We start from the raw sequence: 20,388 nt of genomic DNA on the forward strand, positions 1-20,388 counted from the left end.
GTTGCATGTGTTTGTGAAGTAGAGAGCAAACAACTAGATATACGAGACCTGGATCATACTGCATAAGGTGTGTCAGAGTTTGTGAACTCGTGTTTTGATATCGTTCTGTTGTTAAATGTGTCCCTCATTTACTTCAATTCATCATCATTGTATCCGTGTTTTGATTCTCCGTTCACCATGGAGGGAAGCTAACACTGGGTGAGCAATTGAGATACAAATGGTCATTTTGTGGGCCAAGTGTTTCTTTAAAATCAGTGTTTTACGTGGCAGCCGGTGTAGACGCGAAGGTGAAAGCACAACGGGTCGGGGGAAACATTTTTCAAAGCGTGTGCGTTTTATCACAGTGGAGCCATACATCTCTGTGGGCTCTTTGTCCTTGCATGATTGGAAGGAGAACAGGAACAAGCTCATCTGAGCATTTAACAAGCTGGCCCTGTGGTGAGCGCAGACAGGAGGAGGCTGTGTCTGCCAAGCCTAATAGCAGGTCAGAGTTCACACAGTCACACACAGTCATACACACAGTCACACACACAGTCACACACACACACTGGAAAAACCGAAGCTCGGCGACTGCAGAGCAGACACAGCGCTCTTTATCACCAGAGATAAGCATCACACCTGCAAAGATGCAAATGGAGCGAAGACAAACACGATAAGAAGTCACAAAAGTGGCACAAATACACAAACACACTTGTTACAAGTTAACTCTCCTGTGGTTATTTAGCACATGTGGTTATCTAAGCCCCTCAGCTGTGGGTTGGGACTTTAGCTTGAGCTTCAAAAAGGTACTTTGTTTTAGTGAGCAGAGATGTAGTCACACCCACACATCAGGAGAAACCCCCCGACCCGAGTTTAACCATTACACGCCCAGCACTTATGTTGGGAGGGATGCTCTGGAACAAGCACTGCGGTTTTCAGTCTCCCGCTCGTTCATTCATTCATCCCCCCCCCCCCCCCCCCCCCCCCGTGTTCCCCCTTCAAGAGGAATAGTAGATTTATGACGGAGGAGAACGTCCGAGAGATGGAGGGGGCGATTCCCCCTCCCGCGTGCCAACTTGGCTCGGTCCAGCCCCGAGGGTGGCCAGCTGGTGACGCATCACACGCATCACTGACGGGCTCAGACTGAGGAAACACCGACCTACTCACACGAAGGAGGCTCCACCCTGAGAACGACCAAGTAGTCATGCATCACTGAAACACTTAGCGAACGGAAAGTCTTCCCTTCAAACACACAATGAGGACGTACAATTGAACTGGCAAATGTGTGCCGTTTCACAGCATTAAGCTTCGCATTTGACTTCCCGCTCCGTCATTGCTTCCAGACATCCGTGACATTTGTGTTTGTTTGCACGTACTTGAGCGGCTAAGTTTGAATCACACGGCAGTAGCTATGATACGAGCCCGACGGTAAGAGAAACAGCCGTGGCAGCAGAGCACATCAAAGTCATCATCAAGTCAAAACAGGAACAAACAGTACAGCAATAAAACCACCCACACACACACACACACACACACACACACACACACACACACACACACACACACACACACACACACACACACACACACACACACACACACACACACACACACACACACACACACACACACACACACACACACACACACACACACACACACACACACACACACACACACACACACGATGTTATTTGTGTAACCAAAGCAAGGAGGGGGTAGAAATATTTAAAAGGGTAGTTTGCATCTTTTGAAGTGGGGTTGTATGTACTTATCCATGAAGGCCAGAGAGCGAAATTAAAACTCAGAGACCACAGTGGAAACAAGATGCTTATTGAAAGAGGTACTGAGGACAGAGCACAGACAACAAATGGTGACTGACTGATGACTGTGGCTCTGAATAATCCGTGAGATAAAAGGTACCAGACACACATGCAGAGACAGCTCATTTAGTAAAACCCAGAGGATTTGTCCTCAGATTAGCCGCCGGCCCGTACACAGCCCGTAAAGATAAGACGCTGAGAGCACGGCATCTTATTGCATCCTTCAAAGACCACGCTGTGTATGTTTGTGTCGGTTACCTAGGTACGGTATACAAGAGACCATGCTCTGGCTGCTTATGAAGTCTCTCAGACGTTTGTAGTTGTCTTCTTTGGACATCAGGTAGTCGAGCCGATCGAACGTCGCCTTGTCCTTCCGACTCAGTAACTGTGAAGCAGAGATGGAGAGGCAAAAAGGGAGCGTGAGAATAAATAACACGTACGGCCGAGGGGGAAATACATCATCATTGAAGACGCCTTCATTCAGCTGCACTTACTAATAAGTGGAATCTGATACACATCAAAGGGCTGTAACAACAGTTAACAGGAAGAAGAGCGAAGACCTTCTAGTGACAAACAATACATTTTGTGATTGAAGTGTTTGTCACGGTCATAATAAAATGCAGTTGTGTTGTGCAGAACAAAACCATGACTGCTTTTAATGACTTGGCCACAGAGCCAGAAGCAGCCGTCCATGATGTCTGTTTGTCTGTTTGTCCAGCTACAGATGTGAAGCGTACTCCTGCAACAGGGCTGCACTGCAGAGTAGTTAGCTTGTGTGGTAAAGCATCAGACCACAGTACGTTAGATCTGCTGACAATGGATACTTCATAGGTTGTGACGATAGCAGAAAGTACCAATGATACCCGTGTGTGTGTGTGTGTGTGTGTGTGTGTGTGTCCTCTCAGAAGCAGGTGAGCTGTGTCCTGGCCAGCAACAGAATTTGCTGACTGGCTAAAAGAATCTCCTGTGTTTTTTTTTTTGTGGAGCCGGGTATGAGAAATTTCCACCATTACATCAGAGCATCATCATGCCATTATGTAAGCGCTACGTCTTCCATGAGAACACTGCAGCAGAGCGGTAATCCCTCACACGGCTTTAAAATGGATACTGACGTATAATATTCCCCAAATTTTTTTAAAAAAAAGGTCTACAAATGATGACGTGTTAAAAATAAGCTCTATTCTGTATGAAGGGGTCACTAAGAGACAGCCTGAATGCACTAATAAATGACAGAATAAGACAACCATTCCTTTATCTCAGGACAAAGAATGACTTTAAGGTTTTCTGAGGGTTCTAAACCAGTGTCTCACAAGACCCACTGTGTGAAAATGACAAACCGTTGGGTCCCAATTCACAATAGTCCTCATCTAGAAATTGGTGCTTGTGGCCATCAGCCCGGTGTTTGGCTCATCTTCTGTAACCAGTGTAGCATTAAAGCACGGTGGAATTAGCAAGCTAGCTAACTAGTCATGCTCTCCGTTAGTTAGCCACTAAACGATCCAATAAACGCAAATTTTGCGATGTGCTTTGATGCTTACTGAAATGAAGCCATAGTTGTCACTCATCTGTATGAAAGATGCATTAGGTTCAATTTGACACATTTACTCTCTGTGCTTCGGAACGTTTCTACTCCGCTGCTCGTTTTAGTTCTTACTGCAAAAACTCAGTTTAGTTTATATGGAAGTTAGCCTGCTACAACAGTAGCAATGGCAGCTGTACACAAACAAATGGCCGCCGCTCTGACCGTCCTGCTACGTTAATTTGAATGTGGGTGCTCCTTCTACTTCTATTCTATTTCTATGTTAAATACTCTATAAATGAGGTCAAATAAATGTTTTCACTTAACAGGTTCTTGTTTTTTATTTCTCTCATCAGTAGAACAGAACATTCAGGCTTCCTCATATGTGTACTGCAGATAATCATTTTAAATAAAAGTCTACGGAAGAAACTGTCCTGCGACCCAGCGGTGGATCCCGACCCAGTCTTCGGGAATAACTGCTCTGAACAGTCCTCTTGGTTTATTTATTTTCCCTGAACTCATCGTGTCGAGCCACTTTGTGTGCTAGTTTTTTTAATCAGCCTTTGTTTATGTGTCCAGTGTTTTGGTACAGATCTGCGTGACATCCCGGTTTATCGACAGCACTCTTACAAACAAACCACACTTGCCTTCAAAGTATTGTAAATATACTCACCGCCCACGTTTTGGTGAGCCTGAAGATGGGGGCACTTTGTAACGCCGACACCACAGCCATGACCGCGTGGAGGTTGTTCATGTCACACAGTTTCTGCGAAGAATTCAAAGTACAAAGAGCATGCATTAGGTCGGGTTTACAACGCAAACATTCACAAGGATAGAACAACAGTGTCGTGTCAAGCGTGGGTGTGTGTGTGTGTGTGTGTGTGTGTGTGTGTACCTTGGCAGTGCGAATGTACAGACTCAGCACCTCAGCTCTGATCTTCAACGTCTGCGCATGAAGGATCTCTCGTACCACCCAGAAACTCGTCTAGAAAAGAGAAAACAAGAGATTACGACACCGATCGACTCTCACAAACTCCCCAAAAACAGAGCCGGGGGAGGACAAACCTGACGACACAGAAAACATTATCTCTCATGTGTTACACTCAATGAGGATTTCAGGTGCGCGCATAGAAAGACTCCAAAGCCTCGCCAAGTCTTCGGAGTCCAGAGCCAAGGCCCGCAGAAATGAGAACTCTGGGACCAAACCAGTACAAAGCGGCGCAGGGGAGCGCGGGGTCAGACTGCTAACGGGGAAACGCTCCATTAGAGTCGATTAGGAACTAGCTCTTGAGGAAAAAACAAGAGCTTCGGAGGAAAATCCAATCGATTCCAACTGATTACACAACAGATATACACAATAACTCCTAACATGTCAACCGAAAAAAGGAGGAGTGTGTTCAGAGTACTTGGCCAGACCGAGAGTGATGTCTGAAATCTCGTCTCTTCGGGGAGAATGCTGGTAAGCCAAAGTTCTGATTACACACACACACACACACAGACACACACACACACACACACACAGAAACACACACACACACACTAGCAGAGAGACGAGTCAGGGAATCAATCAGAGTTAAAGCTCTGGGGAGAGGGGGAATGGAAAGAGGAACAGCAGAAGAGGGAAGAGAGGTAACGGAGGGGAAGTCAGCTCCAACGTGCCGCAGGGCTCTCAAAGCCCACAGATGTCTGCACATTGTGTCCTGATAAGACCGTCCCAGGCGGACTGACCATCTCCACATAAGTTACTCCCTCGCTCTGCTCCATGCCCGTCGGACTTTAATCTGTGCGTGATTAATTGACTTCGCCGATGTGTCTCAACACTCCATCCTCCGAGCCGCGGACCACTAGGTGTGCTTCTTGTGCGCGTCTATAAATTAAGTGCGTGTGTCTGCTTTACCGTGTTTTCTTTTTTTTTTTACTACATTCTTGACGCGCACATAATTTCAGCCTACAGCTGGCTTTTCTTTTTCTTCCTGGAAACAGACCCTAGACTTGTTTTTGTTGCAGGCAAGAGGTGAGGAGCTGAAGAGTGAAGAGATAAATTCACCCAACGACTCACTCTCTCCATCTTCCCCCTATACGCACGCACGCACGCACACAATCTACGCAGGTAACAGGTAACAGTAAATAGAGCCATATGGGTTTCATTTTCACCATTTGATGAAGAGGTCAATAAACAAGACGAGGGAGTGATGGAAATGGAGAGGAGATACATGGACGGGGTGGACCCTGACTTCCATTGGCTTCTACTTTAACTTTTATTTGCATCTCTTGCGTTGAGACGAGACGGGGACCTCATGTGAAGAAGCAGGAAACAAAAAAAAAATTAATAAAAATGTAAATGCTATCACATCTTCCCTCCAGCGTCAGTTTACAGTAGACCGGAGTTTCCATTGACTGTAAAATGTGATTCCAATCTGCAAAACATGCGGCGGCTTCACATTTAGCTTCCTCTGCGGTCTAACTTGATATGTGAGGTCAATCTGGACGAAGAGCCTCCGTCCAAATCGCTGTACCACCGGGGCTCGTTACGGGATCCTGGGTCAGGATCCCTAATTTTACTGAAATGTGTGCAGCTAACTTCTTGAATCACCGCTTGGGATCCGCTATAGATGCCGAAGTTTCCACAGCAACACATTCTTGTTAGATCATCTCATATTTATACTGGAGGGCAGTGAAGTGGGTCTTAAAAGGGAGCCTGGCAATAACACTGGAAGGGGATTAAAGGGCACGGCTGCTCCTTACATCATTACCCACAGCTTCCTGTTGATGATTTGAAAGAGCACTGGGGGAGCGTGCCATACGCACTCCTGCTTACGCCTGGAAAAGGTTTCCACACGTGCTGCACCAACATGCAGGAGCGCATCAATAACGTCATGAGCGCCAGAACCAAGGACTAGCTGAGGACGAAATAAACTACCTTCTGTCAGACAACCCAGGGACTGTTTATGATGAGGAGACATGGATATTTAGACGCTGCCATAACAAGCCGGGATTCAAAACCAACCACCTCTGGGAGAGCTAGGGTGATGATTTAGTGCTCGGAGGCCGGAGGCAGAGGACACGATGGAAGGACGAGCTGTAATTTCTCTGTTCCTAGATGACCCAGGCTCATAAATCCTTAACATTGCAGCAGGGACTGTTTTCTGTTTCCGTTCTGGGTGAGACCTGAAGCAGTACTGAATGTGACACCTCACCTGGTTGAACCGGCGGGTGAAGGCCACAACGTTTGGAGCGGAGCTGTGCTTCTCCTTCTTGTTCCAGCCGCAGCTCGACAGCTCCTGAAAGCCAACAAACAAGCAGGGAAACCGACATTATGCTCTGAGCCAGAGTTTATCTTTTATATACGCCAGCATTTTAATGAATGTACGAAACAGTCAAGTCAGAGGTCACTCAGTGGGAAGCGCAGAGGAGGACATGAGAGGAGAGAGGAGGAAAGAAAGAGAGAGAGAGACGCTGAGGACAAGAGCCAGACAGAGTGATGGATGAACGCAGGAACAAACGGGTGAAGTTATTCAGGAGCACGCTCGGCCTCAGTATGAAGCCCAAAACTCAATATTGATTTAAATAGGGCACGGCGACTAATTCAATTTTATTTTCAATTATGATTTTGGCTTCTAAAGATTATGAAAACTAGGTAATTGAATGAAAGGATTACTGTCCCGCATCGCATTTAACAATGATGCTCTCGTTTTGTCTTGTAAATCCAGCGCACCCGTTTCCTTTTGAGAGGTGCGCTTATCTCCCCACTGCTCTGTAACAAGAGCACCCAGCTCCTCACAGAACCAGCACTTTTAATCTTGCTCTCAAAGGGCACCAGACTGACGCAATCAACTTTAAAATGTACAACATTTCTAAACGCGTGATGTTTCCAAAGTCAATGAGTAATCGTGCTAAATCATCGCCAACTCAATTTTGAACAATAATTATTTTCTTTGCCAACTGTCAAAAATCTGAAGCTATCCACTTTACAGTGACCAGCTGCCAGTCTCCACATTTTTCTTGACTTAATTCAGTGTTGATCATCTAATCAATGAATCCTTCTATTATTATTATTATTAAAAAGTAGCAGCAGCTGTGAAAGAAGCGGTGCCGATAGTAATTTCATTACACCGTCATGTAAGAAATACAGGGCACGCAAAGTCCTTTCTGTCCTGAGCACCAGGCTGGACTCACTTTGGCCTCGGGCTGCTGACCTCAGTGCTGAGGTGAAGACGGAGACCACACAAACTCTGCGAGGGGAAGCCAGACCCCCCTCTGGCCCCTACAGAGCGCCTGTAAGGCCAGGGACACTGACGTAACAGCAGGGAAAATGTTGCACAAGCTCTCCTCTCAATCCCTGCCGGCCCCGGTCGACAGTAAGAACAGCTGAATCAGGCTCCCCCACACAATAACCCCCACCCCCCCGTGAGACCAACTGTCTGGAAGCAACAACCTCTACCTAACTGCTCAAAACGGCCCGACCTGGACCGCATCGGGACGGGTCCTCGCAAAGAGGAGACGTTCAAGGGTGAGTCTCTGGAGTGGTTGGAGGCAGCCGGTGGGGGTGAAAAGAGAAGTAACATATCTAATACAGACGTTAAAAAGCAGACATTCATGCATGGGTGAGGTGATGTCTCAAGGCCTGTATTGCCTGAGTCAGGATGAGGAAACAAGGAGAGAGGAGATGAAGGGATAAGGGTAAGACTATAAAAGACTACATTGTAGAAGCCCATACAGCTCATCTCCCCGTGACGTTTACGAGCATATGTGGAGCCTCCTCAGAGTCGGAGCATCCCCGTCACAGGATGGAGCTCAAACAGACGCTAGGAGACACTGGCCCGTCTCACCGGAGGAGAGCTCGCCGTTTATTTAACATCTCTCCTTTTTTTTTTTAAATAAGCGCTTCCCTTTCTTCCTGCCATCGCGTCAATCATTCTCTCCAGCCTCCACGCGACGCTGGTGAGGCCGGTGTGTGTGTGTGTGTGTGTGTGTGTGTATGCGTCTCACGAAGCTCGGACCACCACCACCACCTGACCACCCAGGTAGGCGGTGCACCCGAATGGGCGGTCCCACGTCTCACCTCGCTCACCGAGACCACAACGTTTCAACAACCTACACTGAGCCTTCAATCCCGGACCGTGTGGGCATCATCCATCCGTCCATCACGCTGAGCCTGCAGTCATTAACGCAGAGTTGTTCTTCAGCTGTTGCGTAATAAACAGACGCCTCGTGTGTGTTTAAGCGGCAGGGAAGTGATCCGCAGCCTCTCCAGAAACAATTAGGATTTAAATGCATTCTTCTTTTGCCTTTATGGTTTTTCTTTTTAACAGTTGAGCCTTTGGAGAAAGGAGAGGAGTTTTAAATGCTGCAGTAAAAAAAAAAAGCCTGTTCCACTAAACCTCAGACAGGCTTCATTTCCACATGCGGGTCTGGCTGAGCAGCGCTGAAGCCCAGTCCTGTGTGGCTGCTAGAAGCCGACTGCATCTACACTAACATTCAACAACAACTGATGCGGTAATAAAACATTCTTAAGGATCCAACCAAAGATAATAAAGATCAGATTCTAAGCCAAACATTCCACACCAAGACTTCACCTAATCCCAAACATCTCTAAAATTACAGTCTCTAGATCTCCTCATCCATTCACCACGTTGTGAGGAGGATCACATAAACAACGAGGACGATAACCAGCTGCAGCTAAGCCACAAATTGCGATGACCTCATGTAAGATGCCACAGCAATTTCTTTTGTCTTTCGTCTTGGAAAAGTGGAAAAGTGAAGTGTTGGGATCCGAGGGGATATTAGGGAGAGACCCCGGGGCTGAAGATGAGGAACAGGGTGGAAAAAGAAAGGAGGATGAGGGGGGGGGGGGGGGGGGGGTGGGGGGAGCTTGAGTAAGAAAGTTTGCAGCAACAAGGGATGACATTTGTGGAGAGATCCTGGTGACGACAGGAAGGAGCACAACGGAAAATCTGCACAGTTATGTCTGTTGCTGATCTCAACTAGTGGTGAGACAGATGTACCCGTTCTCTGTACTGGTGTAAACACAATAGTTATTTGCTTCCGTCAGCCAATCAAGTTGAAGTTTACATCATCACTTCAATATTGATCTTTTAAAACACTTGTCATAATAGACTCTCTTAAAGCCACTTTATCAGAAACATTGGTGTGCATGTTGTCAATGGGTTATAGCGTTAAATGTAGAATTAGAACCGTTAACAGCATCAAACTGTCTGGTTGCTGCATGTTCGGTTGTCAGATGTGATATTCCAGCAGCGGACTCCAGGTCTACAGAACTAAAAGGTGTTTCACTTTAACGAGTCACCGTGTTAACTGGGGACGCTCAGCCGACTGCCTCCGTGGTTGCTCGAAGCAACTTGCAGAAATGGTTGGCGTAGATGGTAAACACAGAAAAAAAAAAAAATGTATAAAACACTATTAAACGTGTTCGCTCCCACTGGACTGATCACAAACGTGGTCGTAGCGCCCATTTTAAAACTAAATAATCTCTTGAGTCCATGCCATGGTGCTTGACGTCCTGTAACTGAACACAGATAACAGAGTTGGAAGAATCACCCAATACACGTGTACATCTGGTCACTGAATACTGGGCTCCTTGCTCATGTATTCTACACACATACTAACGGCACACGGATCTGGAAAGTCAATTTCTTTAGGTTGCATTGGCGGTTAAAGCTCGACAAGCTGTTGCACTCCACCGTAGTTCCGTTGCAAAACTGGGCCATTAGCATATGTGTTGTGTGAGGTCCCAGTGACCTTTGAACACTAAATACCATCAGTTCATCCTTTAATCCAGGTGGACATGTGTGCCAAAAATTGAAGAAATTCCCTCCTGAGATGTTGCGTTAATGAGAGTATCGACGGATGGATGAAACGACAGACGGACGAACAGACAAACCAAACAACGTAACTCGGCGTGGATGCATGAAAGACAAAGACGGAGCAGGAACAGTCAAAGTAAAGAACAGAAGAAGGGGAACAGAAGGCCGTAAGATGAATTATTGTTGGAGCAGTATTGTCGAGCCAGCAGCAGAGTCCATTACCTCGCTGTGCACACCGTGGAAAGAATGACTTTTCCAGGCACATTGTTAGTACATGTACTCTGTGTGATTCTTATGGTAGACGAGGTCATCTTTCACGGCTAGTAAAACCAGAATATGCATGTTCCTATGTGAAGATTTCATTGTGCATTTATATCATAAAAGTCACAATTATATTCTAAAAGAAAACTGTAAAAACATGAAATGTGTTCAATGGAGTCTTCCCCTGTTTTTGGACAGATTCTTTTAGGTTTTATTTGCCACCGTCTTTCAACCGAATCTCAATGTTTGTTTATTCTCAAAGACACAAAGACCACAATCATGCGCTGTACACATCATTTTCTTCTATCCAGTTCTAACCTCCGAATTCCCCCCAAACTGAATCTGGTATGTTCACGTAAATCTATTTTTGCCAAACCACTGATGGTTTTTGGAAATCCTCTTTGACAAGGACAAAGCTGTCCCTGTGGTTTTTAAATTCGTCTCCGCTGCCAAAGACATTCTTTTCTCCACCTTTCAGCATGATGGATGTGTATTGGCCATCATGCCGACAGGCTGTAGTGTGGGTGGGATTCCCCACTGTGGTTGTTGTGTAGCAATTATTGTCCAATCCCTCCACCAGAAAACATCATGTGCAGATCACAGCACCCGGCGGAGGACTGTACTCCGTGTCACTGAATCACAGAAAAACACTATATTGAGTAAACGTGAAAAAACGTGAAAACGTGAAAAAACATTAAGCCTGCAGGCGAGACAGGCCCGAGTGTGTGAAACGTTACCTGCCTCCAACGACACGTCATCGTCGTCTCACATGAGACCTTCAGTCTGTTCGGAGGATTTCTACGCCGGGTGTTCAGACGTGAGAGGAACCGACGTACTACTCAGCGGTACGTACGATGCAATCCGATAGCTGTTCCCTGAGAGCTGAAGCCCGACAGCTGAAGCCACTAAATTGCTGACTTGGCTGTTAAAAACAAAAGTCACCCGCAGACCCACATCTCTCAATCTCTTTTACTCTCTGCCTTCATTTCATTTTCAACTAAAATAAACATTCAACTGAAGATCATCACCGCATGTCTGATTATGAGATGGTGTACTGGGAGAGAAAAAAAGAGAGATGGTGGCAGGAGAAGTCCTCCAACATTGCCCCTTTTTTACCCTTCCTCACATGGGGCAACCTGTGGGTCTGACAAGTGAAGCCAATGAGGAAGTGCCTTAAACCTGCATTTTCTCTACTGACCAGCAGGGGGCGACTCCTCTGGTTGTATAGAAGTCTATGAGAAAATGACTCTACTTCTCTCTTGATTTATTACCTCAGTAAACATTGTAAACATGAGTTCATGGTCTCAGTCTCTAGTTTCAAGTCTTCTTCAGTACAGCATGATGTTCATTTAGTAAATTATGGTCCATTTAGAGTCAAACAGACCATAAAGCAGAGTACGCTTTAGGGCGGGGCTACACAGTGATTGACAGGCCGCTTCCACAGCGTTGTCTGGTCTGTGTGTTGTCTGTCTTGTCTATATCTTTAACGCCTTATGTTCATGAACGTTATGGTCACCTAAAAATGTCTTGTTGGGCATTCAGTTCTGCTTAGCTCCACCCTCTCATGTAGAGTTGTTCCTATACCAATACCAGCATCTAATACTACACACCTGTGGTCGAACAATGTCGTGCACCCTATTTTTCTCAAATCCACATTGAAATCGGCAGGAGGTGAGATCGTCAATGTAAGGTGTTGGTAGCTGGTGGGTCTGCTTGACTAAATAATGGAGCCAAAAGTTAACGTACGGCAGTAACATTATGATGCGTTCAAGCTCCATTCAGTAAAAATGCATATTAGGCGAAGTTAAAGCCTTATGGTGTTTTACAACGTTATTTTGTAAAATGTAGTGTTTCGGCGAGAAACCTCCAAGTTGTTTGAAGGAGATCTTTCACAGCAGTGTAAATTAATATTAGAGAGGGAATTATGACCCCTTTCATTTTTCTGTTTTAAAAGCACTGGTATCAGATCGGTACTTGAAAACGGCCGACAGGTAATTCAGAACACCTCTACTCTCGTGTCACTACTGCTTCCAAAAAAAACCAAGATGGCGACGGTCTAAACGCCGAACTTGAGGCTTCAAAACCGCAGACCACAAACCAGTCGGTCCACTTCTTGTATACAGTCGATGCATACACGTTATTCTACTCTTTACATTTCTCTTGTCAGCCGATCTGTCCATACTGTAGCGAGCTATCCAATCCAGTTCACTCTGGATTAAATTCACTGCCTCGTAAATTTAGATGAGAGGAAAAGATTTAGCTACAAGTCCCTAGCGTCCTTCCCCCTCCCCCGTCTCTATGATGCAGCTTGTCATTTCGATGGCGTTTCACTTTGCAAAACCAACGGCCAAAGAACATATCAGCAATTCAGCGGAGGGTTGTAGATTCAACATCAGTCTGCTCTGCGCTATGGATTATTTTACCATCAAAACATAACTTCTGGTGTTCTCATCAATTATCCACGGGACCCCGTCGACGCTCCGCTCAGCCGCTTTGTCAACTTCTCTGCCATCTTTTTTTTTTTTTGTTCGCAGACGAGAAGCACGAGCGGTATCGTGCTGACGTGGGTCCGTTACGTGTGTAGGAAGTAGAGTAGAGCAACCCTCATGCATGGCAGTGTCTCATGAGCTGTCACTTAACATATCATCAGAAGCAGATGTGTTTAGGCTCTGTGCTCTCTGCTGTGTCAGAATGGCATGCGCTCCAGGTCTGAGCTTTCCAAAACCCAGCTTCCTTGAGGCCTTTGAGGAGTTCTTTCGGAACACTGCCCTCTCCCGTTATCATCCAGATTTCCCCCAGTTATCTATGAAAAGAGGATTTATTGCTATTGTGACGGACGGTTATCTTTTCTTCCTCATCCAGCGGCGGGTTTGGCCCGGACCGTCCCGGCTGCTCCCCATACATCTGTTCCATGTCAGCGATGGAACACTTGAGCTAATGAGACCCTCTGTTCTACTGCGATCCTGCTCGGGGTAGTGTTTTTCCACGCTCGTGCCAGGACGTCTGTTTGTGCGTCATATACACATGTTAAAAATGTTGTAAACACCAAAAATCAGCGTTGGGACAGTCGGCCTCACACACACACATATTATATTAAGATTGTTATGATGTGTTTATGGAGAGGGGAGAAATAAAATCTTTATACACAGAAACCAACAAGCCAAGTCATAGCTAGTTTATGGTCATTTCACCCATTTCAAGTAGTCAGTACAGTTACTATGGAAATTAGCGCAGTCTTGGAAGAACGGCAGAAACGGAAACATTAGAGCAGCTCCGACAGGACAGACTGCTGATGCAGCAAACTTAAAGCATGCAGACGAAATGATTTGCAGTGATAAGACTGAAGAGCGGGCCTGTTGTATCTCTACAGTAACGCTGTTGTCAGGGCATCGATAGAAAACATTTTGAATCTGTGCAGCCGCAGACCAGCAGGAAGACTTGGAACCAATCTGGTGGAAAATCTGACTCGTCCACCGTTTGTTATCATGTGAAAAGTCAGATATTGTCAACGTGAAACCCTTTGAAGAACATCTGGTCCTGTCAAAGTTCAGTATGTGTGAAACTGAAGATATATCTGATCGAAAAGTTTAATTCAACAAATAAGAATTACCATGGAAACTAACGCTATTCATCTTCTGTCCACTCTGAAAATGACTGTTCTACAAGAAAAGAATGTCCTTTAACCCCAATTATGTCCATCACTGTTTCCCATATATACATGTCAGTGTTGTAACATGGCATTTAAAGAGTGCGAATGGGCTGCATGTCAGTAAAAACATTATTGCACAACTCACAGATTCAACCAAGTTATTTAATATTTTCCTATTCAGGCAGTGACACACACACACACACACACACACACACACACACACACACACACACACACACACACACACACACACACACACACACACACACACACACACACACACACACACACACACACACACACACACACACACACACACACACACACACACACACACACACACACACACACACACACACAGCGGTGGAAACTCTAGTTGAGTTTCTACTTCGGTCATAGCTGCTGTGTAGCTTTTTTTGTGAGACAAAAGCACCGTGAGAGCAGGAACAGTCTCTCCAGTCCGCTCCGTCTCTGCCAGGAGGCTGTTGGGTCACTCTCCCTCCAGACTGCAGCCTTCATCTCCTTGTCAGCCCTCCTCCTCAATCACACACACACCCCACTACAGGTCTCTCCAAAAGATCTCACCATCTTAAAGCAATAAGTGAGCCGCGGTCCCCGTGTAGCTGACCCTTTAAACCGTATTTTCCAAACTGCTACATTGCACTGAAACGCACGGACACATTTTCATTAGGCTTATAAAACCCACTCAGTCAGTCGAACCAGACTCGAGCACAGGAGCACGTTTGCATTCACAAACCCTGCAGTGTGGGAACTTGGCCCCCGTGCAGTTAAGAAGACGGGGCCGCCGTGTGTGTGTGTGTGTGTGCTGTTAGCTGAGACAAGTGTTGAACATGTGCAGAAGCAGGAGTCAGACTGCAGCAGACCACACTGGGATGTGGTCTGTGTGCTGCTTTTATAAGGCCACAGTGGCAAACCTTAAACACAGGTTATCCATGACTGCTGTCAGGAACGGCCCAACTATCCAATAGAGAAAACATTTTAAGAAATAACCGGATCTCACTGAGGCGACAGGCCGGGTGAGACACAGATGCCCCCTTTTTTCTGCATCACTAAGGTACGTGTCACAGCTGCTCAAAGCACAGCATGGTGCAGGAAATCAGCCGCATGGACATTTTACAAGGGAGAAGAGAGGCAGAGAGGGAGACAGACAGCAGATGGAGGGAGTCAAATCTTAAATATACAGACACGCAATTATGTTAACAGCCGTCACATGCGATTTTAGACATGTCACTCCCGAAACGCGTTGATTTCTCACGCTAGAGGACAAGAGTGAAGCTGCCGACACCAGTGGTAATTTCGCTTAACGGAAAAACTAAGACGAAATGTGTTCGTTGGCGTCTTCTTCTTTTCCCCGTGACTAAGACGAGATGATGGCAAGACGGCACCGACCTCATTAAACACCAACGGTGACGATATCAAACATGCAGTACGGTTGACGAACAAGACGAGAGTTTGCAGTTGGGTTCAGGTGGTTGATTAACGCAGATTTTTGCATGTTGGGAGGTGCGGTTTGGCTCTCGTAGTGGACCGGTGGGTGCGACTGAACCGACTCACACATCACTACTGAGCAGAGTCAGGAGGTCTCGGAGTAACAAAGCTGCATTCTTTATCATTCAACCTGCGTTTGTCATCAGATAATAATATAATATCTAAAAATGACAAATTTACAGTTTTGGTCAGACTAGATTGACAGAAATCTGAAACATAATCTGAAGACTGAAAAGGACATTTGACACAGGACTGAGGCTAAATTAAAATAGGACAAATACTTTGACTGAAATGTAAACTGGACTAAAACTGTGAAGGTTAGAATGTGACTAAATCTGTGACGAGAGCATGTTCGTTTAAAGGCTAAACCTAAAAACAGCTGCCGAAGTGAACGCAGGTCGAGAGCAGCTCACCTCTGGCTGGATGGCTTGGAACACGGGAGCATCCATGAGCGTAATCTGACCCTGGAGGAGACAAAACATAACGCTTGTTAGATTGGGACAACATTTCAAACACCACGCCGCCACTCCAGAGCTACATTATCGTGTACTGGAAAAATCATAAACGATCTAAATCCAAGTTTACCAAAATAATGGTTAAAGGATTAAAACACTGCTTTTGTGACAGAGGTTTTTGTCCTCTCAAGCAGGTGGTTGAGACAGAGGTCTTCTATAGACTGGACCTTTATATAACTTGATACAGCATGAGAAGATGTTGAATAAAGACACTACAGTTTAAAAGAAGATAAAGAGTGCCCTCTTGTGGTTGAACGGTGAACACCATACGTCAAAGATAAAGGATTACAGACATGATGCAGAGCATGTTTTTATTTGATATATTACGGGATAATCCCGTAGTCGTAGTGCTCCAGACCACTTCTTGAAGGTCTCGACCACACTTTCACTCCGTCTTATCTCTGCCTCAGACAATCAGGACTCAGGATTGTATTACAAGACCGGAATATATATCACATATGCAGGAATATATCACAAAACTACATTTGTTTTTGGTGTCTGTTTTTATGGGAATGTGGATCTTTTCACATCAATTTGCACAGCCCTGGTCTTGGTCTTGACCCGGTCTCAACCCTTCAAAAGGGTCTTGGTCTCGGTTTAAGCTCTTGACTACGACACTGGACAATCGTGAGCAGCGTTATTCCTCACAACAACGTAAAGGCTAATAATTCAGATGTGTGATGTTCGTATGGAAAACGTGTGTGCAGCTGAAGCCAGATGAGATCCATCGGCGCCCGCTTGGCACTAGTGCCAACCATCATCAATTATTACTGATCCAAACTCTGACCCCATTTCCTCCACCAGCATCCCGTCTCCTCCTGTCTCAGCACATCGCGTTTGTGCTTACTGAACATTTTGTGCTTAACAAACACTCAGACCCACACACACACACTTAAACTTCACTTACTGCATATTCTTCAGGAGTGACCTTCAGCACATCGAACACAACGGCGTCAAAACTCTTCTTCAGGTCTGAAGAGCCTTTATCGCTGAGAGACTCGCAGCTGCTGCTCCTCTACAAAACACACACACACACACACACACACACACACACACACACACACACACACACACACACACACACACAGTAAAGAAAGAAGAACGATGCCGGTGCCGTTAGGCACAAGGTAATTATTAAGTGGCTTAACATTTCAATACCTGTCACCTAATTATTGTACACTCAGCTTTCTGTTTGGAAAAGTGCACACAAGGTGAATTTTGAAAGCAGTGTGTGCAGAGTGGACGTCTCACCTCAGAGACTGTTGCAGTGGTGGTGATGATGCCTGATTGGCCATTGGGGAGGTCCATCATTCCCACACCATCTAGCTCTAGATGAGACCATTCATCATCCTCCGCTGCAGCAAAGCCCGCCCGGCCCTCTGAAAACACACACACACACACACACACACACACAATATGTCACGGTGAGTTTATTTGGCACCACATCTTGACAATCGTCACCTGCAAACACAAGCAGACACTCGGCTTGTAGCAACAGCAGCAGCACCACCTACTGTTGGGTTGGAGTATTCTCAGCTTACAGACTGCCAAGTCAACGACTGAAGAAGACCAGCACAGAAGCAAAGAAATTTACTTTAGACACCGAAAAAATGAAATTAATATCATATTTTCACCACTTTACCTTGCTGTCAGGGAAGTGACAGCAAGCTGTTATCTTTACTCTCTTCAAAGCCACAGGACTCCATCGACGAATACAGTAGTTTTACCTTCCAGAACACGGGAGTTGCTGTTCTACCACTGCCTTGATAATTAGTTTGTGTGACAACAACACAAACAATCTGACCAATCGAGGCAGCGGTAGACCAGCAACTTCCATGTTCTGCAAAGTAAAATGACTGTTTGTCAATGGAGTCTGGTGGCTTTGAAGAGAGGATGGATAACGGCCTCAGTTCTCGTCGGAAACGGCTGTCTGACAGCAAAGCAGTGAAGATACTGTAACTATAGCATACACGTAAACTGATGTAGGTTTTTTTAGGCATCTAAAGTAAGTTTCCCTCATAACTTCACATCAGTCATGGCTTCTGAAAAAAAAGACAATGCGGGTATTCATATACTTCTGTTACTGATATTCTAATCTACCTGTGACGATGTGGAGAGATGGAAACCCGGGGAGAACATTTAAGCATCCGATGATTCTATGCGACGTGACTGTAAGACTGGAGGCTCAGTGTCTACGTCTTTTACTGTGGATGATTTCCTGTTTCGATAATATATGAATGTTTCTGAATATTCTTCACCTCAGAGGCTTTTCTTCGCCAAAAGCGCACAAACACAGAGAGAGAGAGACAGTAATGAAAAGTAAGAAGTGGCTTAGAATACTGAAAGCGAGCAAAGCCGTCCCTTGTGTACTTGACAATGCCAGCCTCTGTGCGAGTGTCTCGCTCTATCTTTCTGGCTCAAGGCTGAAACAGGCCGGTGCTTTAGGAGCCATTAGCTGCCTTCCACAGTTGCACTCTGCTAAGCCGCAGGCAAACACCGCTACATCACGTCAACTCCCCTCCCTTTGTTTGACAGCAGCGCTTTAACTACACAGGAAGCGATAGCCAGTGTGTGTTTACAAGCCCGAGTCTGTCTGTTGTTTATGAAGTCATGCATCTGTGATCACCTTACTTCCTGTGACAATAACTGTGTATGTCTTGTCGTTTTGACCAAGAATGGACGGACTCTTATACCTTCATTCCTCCTACGGGCAGTTTAACACCAGTGTCTCGTGTTCAGAGGCCGTGACGATTATTAAAAACGGTGATGTGAAGCGACACTACGAGACAAAGAACAAATCTTTTGAGCAAACATACAAACTCAGATCTGAAATGAAGGCACAGAAAATAAACGATCTACGAGTCCAATATGATCAGAAGCCTAACGCATGAATACACTGATGTAAACGGAGAGAATAGAACTGAAACAGGTGGTTTAATAACCACAGAGACAGTCCCTGCTCACTAACTTCTCTTTTTAAACAATGAGAATCACTATATTCTTTAGTGACATCACTTCACCCTGAATGAACTGAACTTAAAGCTACAGGACAATTCAGATAAATACCTTCTTCTACAATTAAGTGCTTCATTTTAAGATGCACATTTTTCAAAAGCTTTTTGTTATTGTTTAAATGCATCCTTTATTTTATTATTTCTTCATTTGAAAACTGACGATAAATATGTTTGAGACATTATTGAATCAAACTTTCTTTATTTGATTTGATGATCAGTCGTCAGTTGAAACGACTGCTCGGCTACTTCAACATATATGGGACTAAATCACAGCGTAAGTTAGACATTACTGTGATGTTCCAGATCTTTGTGTGAGGAAAGTCTCTCTAACTGGACCTCGTTGAATATTTATTGAATACTCCTGCCATAAGACATGCAAGTGTCCCAAAAACACTAAATGCCTCTACAACTAAACTTGCCTTTGTGACACATCAACTCATTTGGTTTGTTTTGGCTCCATCTCCGCTCCTGTGTATCCGACACAATAAGCAACGCAGCCCTCTAACTGTGATCACATGCTAAAATAATCAAAAGACAATTAGTATTCAACCCTGCGGGCACAAACGGGTCTGTGCTGCCACCAAACCAGCCGTCCTTGCAAAGGCGAGGCCAAACGTACCAGTTGCATGTGTCAGATGAGCATAGTGTTGGAGGCGACGTTGTGTCGTTCTTTAACGCCTCCCGTCTTTCTGCGGCTCCTGCTGTCTGTGTGAAGAGAGGGGACAACAAAAGGAGAGCGAGGCTGAGAGGAAGGCAGGATGATTCTTCTGAACATGAGAAAAAAAAAACCCACGCACACATTAGTCATGAACACGGCCACAAACATCCCAGCTGATCGGATTTTACGTAAGAGCTCAATAACCCAGCAGCCATTGCGTTGACGTGATCTGTAGCGTCTGTTCTAGTGGGAGCTTTGGTGGCGATCTATCAGTTTTAGCAGCTATCATATTATTATATTAGCTTCAAGTTAGAACAAGGATCTTTCATTTCGGCAGTCACTGTGTTTCTGAGCACCAGAGTCCCTTTAAAACCTCTCAATTTACTGCAGCAGGGTCCGACAGTCTGCGAAGAAATCACAAAAAAGCACCACTTTACATCTCGTGTTTACCAGAGATGTGCTCATTCAGCATGTAAAAAACTAATAGTCCAAAGAGATCTTAGTCGACTAAGAGCAAAAAGACTGATTAGTCACTAATCAACTAAGAAGGAGCCCTAATAATCTCATTTCATAGACCGTCTACAGTAAATCGCACTGCAGCGCCTACTTCAACCAAACAGAAAGCACAACACAAGAG

General features: G+C 45.4%; 1 protein-coding gene across 5 annotated transcripts in view; it reads right to left on the bottom strand.

Moving 5' to 3' along the window:
- The window catches only part of ralgps2 (Ral GEF with PH domain and SH3 binding motif 2), a 71,250-nt gene that overhangs the window by 33,246 nt on the left and 17,616 nt on the right, over positions 1-20,388 (bottom strand). For 4 of the 5 annotated variants that reach the window (XM_076087480.1, XM_076087479.1, XM_076087478.1 and 1 more), the window contains exons 2-9: positions 19,713-19,798; positions 17,331-17,458; positions 16,987-17,094; positions 15,978-16,028; positions 6,519-6,602; positions 4,217-4,306; positions 3,995-4,087; positions 2,061-2,187 (exon numbers count right to left, since the gene is read on the bottom strand). In XM_076087480.1, coding sequence (XP_075943595.1) covers positions 2,061-2,187; positions 3,995-4,087; positions 4,217-4,306; positions 6,519-6,602; positions 15,978-16,028; positions 16,987-17,094; positions 17,331-17,390 — 613 coding nt within the window. In that variant the 5' untranslated portion in view covers positions 17,391-17,458; positions 19,713-19,798. The remainder of the gene's footprint in view (positions 1-2,060; positions 2,188-3,994; positions 4,088-4,216; positions 4,307-6,518; positions 6,603-15,977; positions 16,029-16,986; positions 17,095-17,330; positions 17,459-19,712; positions 19,799-20,388) is intronic. The other variant, XM_076087477.1, reaches the window with a different exon arrangement.

Source organism: Anarhichas minor, unplaced genomic scaffold (genome assembly GCF_050575085.1).
Source record: "Anarhichas minor isolate MPS153535 unplaced genomic scaffold, ASM5057508v1 ptg000010l, whole genome shotgun sequence".
Lineage (NCBI taxonomy): Eukaryota > Metazoa > Chordata > Actinopteri > Perciformes > Anarhichadidae > Anarhichas > Anarhichas minor.